General features: G+C 37.5%; 1 protein-coding gene across 2 annotated transcripts; it reads left to right on the top strand.

Annotated features, from left to right (window-relative positions):
* Positions 1-839: 839 nt before the first annotated feature.
* LOC139940792 (PRELI domain-containing protein 1, mitochondrial-like) lies at positions 840-8450 on the top strand. 2 transcript variants are annotated; one of them, XM_071937172.1, is made up of 5 exons: positions 840-1079; positions 1970-2103; positions 3518-3737; positions 5372-5695; positions 7091-8450. In XM_071937172.1, exons 2-4 carry the CDS (start codon positions 2015-2017, stop codon positions 5675-5677), a joined length of 615 nt encoding a protein of 204 aa, XP_071793273.1. In that variant the 5' UTR covers positions 840-1079; positions 1970-2014; the 3' UTR covers positions 5678-5695; positions 7091-8450. The 2 variants fall into 2 exon arrangements, with proteins under 2 accessions (XP_071793273.1, XP_071793272.1); XM_071937171.1 differs by having other exon boundaries at positions 5372-8450.
* Positions 8451-11696: the final 3246 nt, after the last annotated feature.

Raw genomic sequence — 11696 nt, 5'->3', positions numbered from 1 at the left:
TTACAATTTACATTTTCTGTCAGAAGAACCATGGAACTTCTGGAACAATTTTCTAGCTAGCAGACGGACGGACGCGATGAGGGATCATCCCAACTTAATTGTCCCGCCCAACTTGAGTGTTACAGTTGGGACGGCCCAACTACAGTTGTAACCAACTAGTCTTAAAGGAAGACCGTCTTGTCTTGATTTGTAACAATTTCTCCAACGTAAAGGGCGCTATCACTGACGAACAACTCTTACGCGATTCTCTCCACGTACGCCGCTCGCCGTTCTCGTGGTAGCGCCCTCAACGTTGGAGAAATTGTGACAAATCACCACAAGACAAGACTAGCTGGTTGCAGGTCTGTGGATCCCAACTATAGTTAAGCCGTCCCAACTATAACACGCAAGTACAACCCAACTACAGTTGGAACATAGTCAGTGCCCCAAGTTTACGCTTTGTTTTGTATAGCAAAGGTATACTAAAGACGCCCGGAAGCCAGGTTAACAATATCGTCTGAAAATTGTGCCGTAAAAGAAACGCCCAAAACAGTTTGTATACCCAAAAGACATGATTATCTACTTTTCCCTCAAATTTCTTTGTTTTTTATATAAAAAACACAATAAAATAGTTATTCATTAACACTGCAGCAAATACACGACCGACTGAAAGCCTGTTTAGTGTCTAAATAAAGGTTAGCACGGTCCCCTTGATGGTTTTAAATGCGTTGTCTTTTGAACACGAGGAGCTTGGGTTTCAGATCATTAGATTGTCAACCTCGTATTCAGGGAGTGAGACGTGACTACATGTCCTTACAGTAGAATTTCCACGAAGATCATAAACTACGTACAAGGTTGCAGTTGGAACTCCAAAAATTAATTTTGTGCGTACGTGATCCACGTTTTGTCTTACAAAATCACACTCAATAATTCAGTTAAATGTTAATTAATGTGATTCAATTACACTGCAGTATTGGAGAGGCGATTTCTGGGAGCCAACATACCCCTTTTCTTTAATGTTATAACGTTACATAAAAGAACTAAAGACACCGATTTAATTTCCCCTACTAACTCAACACAGACACAGGTCGACGAACTGGGTAAGTTCACAATCGCACTTGAATTGACTTTGCAGATCGTACGCGAAGGCCGGGTAGCCTACACAGTTTGTTTCGAAGTAGACTTTATAGTTTATCATCGTTTTTCATGATGATGACATCATGACTGGTATGACATGAGAAGGTTCTTTGAAGGTTCGATGGAGGATGGAGACGATATCAGAACGTAACCGAGTGAATAATCAGTATCACTATCACTGATCTATATCATTAAATTGTATTACAAATGATATGGGCCTACACTTGTTGTTTGTTAAGAATTATTATTTAGTTAGTGTTGTTTTTGAGTGGGGCATTTTTTAGTACGTTTAAACCACGCCCACAGACAGATGCTTTGAAAACTATTTTTATTTTACTTTCATTGTTTGTCTTATAAATATTATTAATATAAAGAAGTTTCAATAAAATAGTCAAGTTAAGTATATATTTATAATTATTAACTAATGTTTATCTTTATTTGTTTTACTATTTTACTTTTAAAAGTTGTAAGTTTAAACCGGGTAACTATTTCAATTTTTACTTTTGCCTTTTTAAGTTATTATAACTTTATATTTAATTTTTTGGTGGCCAAATTGGTAATGGTAGGATAATTACAATGATTTACAATCCAACAATCCATCAATCGACCCTTCCAACACCAAAGGAGATAATTGTGATACTGTAACCCGCCTCCCGATGACTAACTCCGGCTTCGTCGTCAGAAGGAGGGTTACGTTATCGCAGCTATAAAGGAGAATGAAACATGAATCTTGATACAACATGTGGAGTTAGTGAATATGAAACGTCAAAATGTACTTTATAATCATAACTGAAAGAAACTTGATGAGCAATTTTTAGTGGAGTGTAATCAAACTGCATACATTTTGTTTCAGGTCCTGGATCCCTTCCCAACCAGACACTGAGCCAGCGTAGCAGACATGAAGTACTACACCACCAAAGAGCTGTTTAAAAACACATGGGACCATGTAGCTTCTGCATTATGGCAGAGATACCCTAATCCATACAGGTACATATATGTAGGGCCTTCGGAAAGGGTGGAAGGACAAGACTTAGGGGTGGGAAGACTGATGGGGGGGGAGGGGAAAACAAATGTTGGCATGAGACCAACGTTTACGCTTACGTTTATTTTGGTAACTCGGCAGGATCCTCAAGTGAGGACGTTAAGCCAAGGGTGCTTGATTGTTGGTGGAGTGCAGATCGGACATAGAAGTGCTATCATAAACAAAACTTGGAGAGTTTAAAGTGCTGCAGACAAGCCAACTGGAACTCAATTGATGCGGGGAACTAGACATATTGTGTTCTCCATGTTGCTTGGCATTCTTTGCTTACACAGCTGCGCAGAACTTTGAGATTTGCACAGTAAGCGTAGAATGATTAGTGATCTTAAGCGCATTATTTGGCGGTAAGCAGAGCCATGAAATTGAGCCTAGGTGTGCTCACTGCTTAGACATCTCATCATTTTCTGCATTTTGTTTTGGTATTACCTTTAATGTCATTCTGTTGAGTTGGTCAGTCAGAAACGATGAAACTGCATTGCATCAGTATCATTAATATTCTATGTTAATATTTTGACTTTTGGCAACCGCATGATGTCTGTCATTGTCAACCCACCGTGACCATTAGACAGTGTCAATGATGTCTTAATAGATTTCTCCTAAACTATTCATCATTTAGTTCAATAATAACGCTATCAGATTGCCCACACAGGCATCAACATACTGTAAACATCGAATGTTCCACCACCCACACAGCAATTTTACATTGTTGCTGAGTTATATGAATACTTCAGAATCTGAGTTATATAGTCAGTAAAGCATGCCATCCTAATGGAAACACCAACCTGACCAACATCTGGTAGAGAAGTCAATGAAGAAATTTCAGTTTTAGACGTGGGAGGAAAGCCCCTATTAAAACCCACACAGTCAGGTAGGGACTGGAAACAGAGAAGTCAATGAAGAAATTTCAGTTTAGACGTGGGAAGAAAGCCCCTATTAAAACCCACACAGTCAGGTAGGGACTATTTACATGCAAGGCTCCAGTCTGGACTCGAACTAGGCTCCATAAGGGTTAAAGGCGTGGAGAGTGTTCACTGAGCCAACCTGATTGTGACTTATGAATGTATTTTAATAAGATATAATTGGCTAAGTGAGCTATGCAGACTCTGAGATTTAATAACAATAGAAATCCCTCTATCCCCTATGCAAAAGTAGTAGGATCGTCAGATTTCCTACCTTCAATCCAGGTAGTTTAATAAGCAGGACAATTCTTTTCAGAACCCTGTAATCTCCCAAGGTAAAGTAGGGTGTGACCCTAAACTGAATAGACGCCAATATCTCGCCATTCAATGCCTCAAAACCTACAATAGTTGTAATCAAGAATATTTTCAAACTTGTACTTTTATTTACTTCCTTTTGTCACAGTAAGCATGTGTTAACTGAAGATGTCATCAGCAGAGTCGTAAAGGGAACGGAGCTGGTGACGAAACGTCTTATGACGAAGACAAACCGTATGCCCAAGTGGGGGAATTTGATCTTCGGAAACAACAACCATCATGTCTGCGTCGTTGAAGAATCACTGGTCGACCCAGTCAGAAAAACCTTCACAATATATACAAGAAATATAGGATACACAAAATTTATGGTACGTGGTATGAATTATGACATTACATTTTATACATTTTTTACTTATCAAATGCTATGAAGTGTGTTTTTATATTTACCCATGCTTGACGTCACACGTGACGACTGTGCCACGCTCATCATTTTGGTGATCAATAGGTGTTGTCAGGTGAATTGGGTCAATATCAGAATACATAGCATAATTCTTTGCTCATTTGAATGATTTTGAGAATGTTCTGTGAAGATTACCAGGACTCCTAATTTACACTGGACCGAGATTTTAGCATTGAGCCAGTTAAAATCATGACCTGACGAATCAGGTGGCATTGTGTTTTCCTTTGAACAATAATTTCTCACTATGATTGACATGACTATTTTGAAATGTTGATTTTGAATCTGATAATTGTATTTCTTTTTTGTTGAATATCGAGGTTTGCACACCTGTACGACTTTGTGCTTGTGAAAGTTTATAATGATAAATTGTTTTTTTTCTCTTTTTGATTCTGATTTTGATTTCATGATCCAGGTGCCTGCTACAGTCTTCTGGCATTCCTCCATATTCAAACTGTGTTTTATACAATTGTTGTGATAAACCTTGATGCCATCATTTGACTTACGCTACTTTAATATTGCATTTTTATGATTAATCTTCTATTATCTTTTGATGATTCACCATCTTTGTGAATTTGATCGTTATCATTTCTTTGCTTTTGTGTAACTGATTGTTTTCAATTGATGTTAACTGTTTCTGACACTCCTTTTTTGGAAGCAGTGTACAAAACTGTGTATTTTATTGTCCTGTTTTTGTTTTAACAGATTTGTGATATCTTGTGTTGTTTGTATTTAAAGTACATGTACAGTGTACATGTACACACTGTCACACTGGGAAACTTGAGACCACTGGGCCCTGTCTATTAGACTCAAGATTCAAAATATTTACTGTCATGAAAAAAAAAGCATGACATTTGTTTTCCCTGTGTACAAGGGGAATAAATAAATGCAAGTAAACGCACAAATATATGCGCTTAGAGACTTTCGTTTGTAGGTGTTAGGCACGTTCCCCAGTTATTATTATTATTAATATTATTATTATAAGGCAATGGTTGTGAACTTTAATGCAACAACCAAATAAATCTAGAAGTGTTGTGTTTTTTCAAAGAAGTACAAACACAGTCTTTAAGTTTTGTTTATATGAGGTTGTCAGTTCCAAAAAAACAAACCACATTGATTAGAAAGAAAAAAATATTCTGTTGTAGGCCTAGCAGGTATTTACTTTAATTACCATATTTTAACAAGGCTCTTTAACTTATGTTTATTTTTTTTTCATAACTTTCTTGTTATTTTCTAAAAGATATAATTGGCTTTTAAATATTGTTTTGAATATTACCAAGAGGAAGTTTTACTGTGTCGAGACACTTAGAATTGTTTGATTAGTTTGCTTCTATTTGAAATAATCTATTGATGTAGTGCCATGCGTAATGTATTTTAGAGTGTGCGCTTTATAAATCAATATTTTATTGTTAAATCAGGCTTGTGCTTTTTAAATTTCCTTTATTATTATTATAACAGGCTTATATTTTATAAATCCATATATTATTGATATTATAACATCAACCAAAGCATGTTGTAATGAGTTTGATTGTATAATTGTTACAGGTTGTTTCAGAGAAGCTAATTTATCGTCCAGCCGCGGACAACGAGAGTTGGACTGAGGTAGAGAAACATTCCTGGGTAGATTCCAGCATCACCGGGTTTATCACCGCCATACAACACTTCGGTATCGAGAGGTATAAATCCAACCATGTCAAAGCTTCAAAGGGGCTGAGGCACATCTTAGCCCAGATGTATATACCAGAGAAGGTCTCTACTGAAGGCATTCCAGCTGGGATGGCTAGACTTCGAAATAACGCAAAGGCTAAGGCTAAGGGAATAGCTGATAAGACAAGACCGATAATCCAATAGTCAGCAGTGCGGGCACAAGTAAATGGTTGAAGGTGCAATCTCTATTTACAAACTTTGTTGTGGGGTGATCTGTAAGCCCGATTCTTACTTCGTGCGAATGCAAATGCGATATGAATTTTCATGTCACAAATTTGCAGCAAAAACAGGGCTGGGACGATAAAATTCGCAGGAAGTATGAACTGGGCTTCATCCTGAGTCTGAATGAGGCTTTTACACCCATCTACCAGGCAAACTGTTGGCCAATCATGTGCCTTCTGTTGACCCTGGTCAAGGTGTTTTTTTACCCTCATTATGTGGAGAGGTTAACATTGCACAAACCAAAGCTCACTGAAACATTGAGCGTACATCTCTTAAAGGAATGACTGCTTTGGAGCGGGATATATTTTGAATTTTTAACAGTAAAGACTTATGGGCCACTGTTACCTCATGTGAAATTACTGTCTTTGAATACAGGTATTAGCTATTGTGTAGATATAATGTATTTAAGAACGTCTGCATCCATAAAATTCTTAATTATTTTCAGATCCATGATATTCCAACCTTTCATCAAAAGAAGGTCACTTGTCGGGCCTTGCGCTTAAGCTTTTTGTATTGTAGCCCACCAGGCAGGGTGAACTGTGCATTCTACTCGACCCAATTAGTGTTAGTAGACCAGGTTTTTAAGAATGTATTAATTGTTGGAAAGGTTCAAAGGTCAAATGTAGTAACATTTATACCCTCATTTAACACATTTAACACATTTGTAAAATGTACTATTTACATCTGAAAAGGAAGATATTATTTGCAGCGTTCTAAACAATTAAGTTGCACAGATTTTAGAAGACCATAGATTGTAGGGCAAGTTAAGAAGTGGTGTTTATTAGCCCATGGCAGGTTTAAACATGATGTCTGGCGAGTGGTTAGCCCTGGATTTGTGGATACTAGGTGGCAGCAGACTAAAGCTTTGTTCAAATTGATGGCTTCAGCTGAGGTTATTGCTGGATTGCAGAAAAGTCCAAGTTTTCTCTTAGCTAAAGTCACTTGATGATTTGGACATGGTCATTTTCAATGTAGAGTGTCATGGCCGAGTGGTTAAGAGCATCGAATTCAAGTTCTGGTGCTAAGACACCGGAGTGTGGGTTTGAATTCCGGTCATGACACTTGTGTCCTTGAGCAAGATACTTCACTACGATTGCTTCTCTTTGCCCAGGGGTATAAATGGGTACCTGCGAGGGTAGAGGTTGATATTGTGAATGAAAAAGCCTTTGGAGCGATATAAACTGTTGCCCAGGTTGTATACTCCCAAGGGAGCTGAGAAGCACGTAAAAAGGGATGTTATTGGTCCTATGACTAGGGCAATAATGTAAAGCGCATTGATACAGTTATTGTGAAATGCGCTATATAAGAATTGTTATTAATTAATTTGATCAATAGGAAATGTGTCTGCTGCCACCTAGAGTTGTGAAGTTTCTGTTGAAAGGAAGAATAGGTGAGTTGTTATTTTGTAATGGATTCAGTCGATATTGGAAAGAGAAACGGGAGGTTGCCTGAACCAGACCCAATTTCATCAAGCTATATGTAGCAGAATGAGTACACTTGTACCACACATTATCTAGCCAGTGGTGAGTGGTAACTCATTTGTGCTAAGCGGCACTGTGCTTAGCATCTGTTAAATTGATTAAGAGATGCTATAATAATAATAACAATAACAATAATATGAACACTTATAGTGCGCCGGTATCCACTACAAGTGATGCTCATGGCGCAAGGAAGAAACACAACATTAATGAAAAGCAGCTGTGAAAAAAGTTGGTTTTGCTGTTTCAAAGCACTGCTTCAGCACAAAATGTAGCTAAGCACAAAACAAATATTCTAAACGGAATAAGGTTACCGGCCAGAGTACCAAAATCCCATTTACCATTTGTTTTTAATTTTTGCCATGCAGAGTTATTTTGTTTAACTCATTGTTTTGATTATGCAGCTCTAAGGGATGTGATCCTGCTAACGTACATAGCCCCCCCCCCACATTATTATTTTGGCGCCATTTACATATGTGCAAAACCCTATATAAGTCTGTAGCTATCTAGCATTTATAGTCTCCAATAAAACTTTCCTTCCCTTTGATTATAATTCATAATTAGCATTTTTCCGTCACAGAAGTGCTGCAAAAGAACTCAGATTTGGAGTATAAATTATTGTAAATATAAAGTGATAATTACATATTGTATTATATCAAAAAGTGTCCGATAGCGTGGTGTAACAAGGAAATATGATTGTCATATAACAACGACTGGGTCCAACAAAAATGGTCATTCTTTATATGTTGGTTTTGTTAGATAAATCTAAGAAAGATCTGTAAGCTTTAGAACTATTCGGGAAACGATTTTCTACCAGTTATTTTGTTGATCATCCAGTGAAGGTTGGTTAAAGTTATGATAAATTGTTTTTTGGGGGTGGAGCAGTCTTTCTCAAAGAAACTTGGCGTTGTACCCCTTTGAGATAGCTCAATCAAATTAGATGCTAATTTTTGTCTCAAGAAAACAAATACAGTGGTGTATACCGATGGATGAAAAGCACATGGTATGCGTGTGAATTATGTCCTGGTTGGACTGGGAGTGGTCTGTTTCGAGGTTTGTTCTTAACAAATCATTTTTTTATTCTTTATAAACCCCTGAAGAAGCATTATTTGTCACATTTATCGAGCCAAATGAAAGCTCTTGTATGCTGCAATTGGGCACAACTTTTTGAAATTAAACTTCGATTAATAAACGGAAATAAGTTTTTCTTCACATTTTGTATTGTTAGTGGCATCGTTTTGTTTTGTTTACAACAGTTTGAAAATCTGTATTTGTTGCAGTTTTATTTAGTTGTTGGTTCTCAAATACGGAAGCGAGTAGCAAACTTAGAGGCAAGGAAAGAACTGTGTTTGTCTACAACATGAAGAAATTAGGCCCATAGTGGTTGTAAGATCTATGTGGGAAATGTGCTAGTAAACATAAGGTCACTGGTTGAAGCCGGACCTATCGGATCACTCTGAAGTTATAAAGCTTCTCTTAATCGTAGCTGCAGTCGGTTTGTAAATAACCTGATTTTTGTATAATAAAGAAAAGACAATTTGTTTTTATCAGCGATCTCTTCCTGAACTTTCAGCTGCATCATCTTGAGACGAACTTTTCACATTAGGGGCCTATGCTTTTTTCTGGACCCCCCTGAAAAAAAACACCCCAAAACCCCAAAACAAAACAAACAAAACACAACCACCCCAACGAAGCGTAAACAAAGCCCTAGCAACAAAGAACAAACAAATAAACAAACAAACAAACACCCCGACAAACAAATACCCCGACAAACAAACAAAGACCCCAACCCAAGAAACAAAGAAACACCCGACAATACTTGGAAACTTTGCTCTAACTATAACATGCAATTTTGACTATTGCTGACCCATTTTGGGGCGTGGTTATCCGCCTAATAAGAGGAGGGGCTTTCTACGTCACTGTATGACCCTTCCGACCGTGATTAACGACCAGCCATTGTCCAACATGTTTTTCCCAAAATCTTTGCAAATTGTGTCTGCCTAGCTTAATACTTTACTTTGTAATTTTGTTTTTATCGCTTACTTTATAAAAAAGTGAAACCAGTAAAACAGGTTTAGAATTCTTTCATTGGACATTGCAGCTTGTTGACTGTGTGTAAGTTCTAAAGGAATTTGAGTTTGCTAAAGTGCAAGGGATTAGTTCCAGTCAACGCACCAATGATATGAAGGACAATTTTATAAAAACTTTATTGAGGGCAAACTTTATGTTTGATCCCAAAAGACGCCTACTTAATACTGGGATTGATATCTTTTTGTCCGATGCTGTCCGATGCTGTCCTCACTTTTATGTAAGGAATTTATTGGAGCAAAAGTGCAACTTCCACACAATAAAAACAGGGCCAGGGTAAGCGTGAGGGCGTGAGGGCGTCTGAATTCAATAGAGACAGTAAGTTAAAAGTTTGCTTTGAATATAATTCCATTTCATTCATTCTGGTTTTGAAGCCAAGGACTCGCAGGGAAGTGAATCAATGTATTAATAGCTGAGAACCTAAAGGAGAGAAGAAAATTCAGTTATAGATGTTGGGAGGAACAACATGTATTACGAGCTACAAGAAGATAATATCTATGTAAATGAAAATAGTCTTTAAATCATTGCTTAGGCAGTCTTTGGCACCATTAAGTTTGTTATTATGGTACCTCCTGCAAATACGATTAGGTCATTGTTTTCATTAGTAAGACATTGCCTCATAAAAATTTCAACTATTTTTGTTCGTAATGAGAAGTGACTAATTAGTACATCATCGCGTGCAGAAGGGTGTACTTTTGAAAAACAATCAAACAAACGTAACTGGATCTGGGGTATGAATTAATCCATCTTCCATTTTCAGAGAAATGTTTTCGTGAAACTGTGCCAATCATTATAAAAAAACAGACTTCAAACCAATTCACTCTGGCTATTTGTTCCAGTACATTAAGTCGGTTGACGAGAACACTCACAAAGTAATTGCCAATTATTTTGAAGACATTTTCATTTATTACAGATTAATCGTTGGCATTTTTTACGGGGGCCGGATGACGCACGTGATTAATGATGACTTTGGCATATGACTGCGCATAAGCAGGTATTGAGACATTTTTCGGCAAATGTTTACCAAATCATGACAGTCATTTATGTTTGTTTACAAGACACTAGACACCTTAGGAAATTGTCAATGAACAGTGTTCTCACTTGGTGTATCCCAACAAATTAACAAACCTGTTAAAATTTCAACTCAGTTGGTCGTCGAAATTGCGAGGAGAATAAAGGTGAAAAATACCATTGTCATACAAGTTCGCTCGAATTCAATTCGAATGTATAGTGAGAAACTACTTCTTTCTCGAAAGCTGCGCTACTTCAGAGGGAGCTGTTTCTCACACTGTTTGATATACTAACTATCAACGGCTCCCCATAACTTGTTACCAAGAACCATCTTATACTAACCGTGGACCTCTCCCTGAAATATTGAACCCATCGTCCCCCATCTTTATAGGTCCACGGTTTAAATGTGTATACCTAATCCACGAGACCTCACTTAAGTAGCGAAATACTAATTTCTCAAACATTGTCTTACGATTCCCAAGAAAACTGTGAGAATATTCAAATGTGAATAGATTCTCTTCTTGGACATTGCCTGGAACTGGTTGCATGTACATTGCCTCGTGTCACACGACTCTGATACTGAAATTCCAATAGTGTAAATTGCATCCGTTTGCAAAAAACAGCTGCCGACAAAATGGTTGAAAATCGTATCGTGTAAATTTTTAAATATTCACAAGAATAAAAAGTTGGTTTGTGGAAGAGCGAAGAAGAGTCAGAATCATGTTCGGTTTTGTTTCAAAAGAGGGCGGTATAACAGTCGCCAAGAAGGAGCGATTGTGTAACTACCTCCCCAAGGGCATGTCATTGACACTGTTTATTTCAAAGAATGTATACCTGTCAATGTGATGTATAAATGTGTGATTTGTTTAGAATCCTTGGTTTTCCGTCATGTGACAGGGTAGGAAACTGTGAACTTGAGCTTTATTCGGACAAAAATGATGAATTGTACATGGGTTGAATAATTCATTCATACTCTTTAGTTAATGATCGGTCCGGCTGAGCGGGGTTCCTAATGGACCCGTCGGCGCTCCCCACCGCTGCGCTTGGCCGGCCAAGCGATAAGCAGATAGGCTAGCATTTTTTATTCTTTGGTAAATGGAAAAAATAAGCCTTTATGTTCACTTTGCTGTCAAAGTATGGTGCATTATAAAGCATTAAAGAATGAGTCTGGTGTAGCTATTCAAAGCTAGATTAGGCGCTGTATACATTCAACCTGGCTACAACTAGTAAAAGTTTTACAACATTGATCATCAATGGGATTCGAAAGTGAAGTCAAATGTACAATCTCACTAGTCCACCGCATGACGTAAAGCATTCACGGTGTTCCTCTCACAAATAATGGCTGATTGTTGTTCATTTCTATC

The sequence above is a fragment of the Asterias amurensis genome, chromosome 8 (assembly GCF_032118995.1).
Source record: "Asterias amurensis chromosome 8, ASM3211899v1".
Lineage (NCBI taxonomy): Eukaryota > Metazoa > Echinodermata > Asteroidea > Forcipulatida > Asteriidae > Asterias > Asterias amurensis.
The sequence above is the reverse complement of the archived record's forward strand: the minus strand, read 5'-3'. Positions and strand labels throughout refer to the sequence as shown.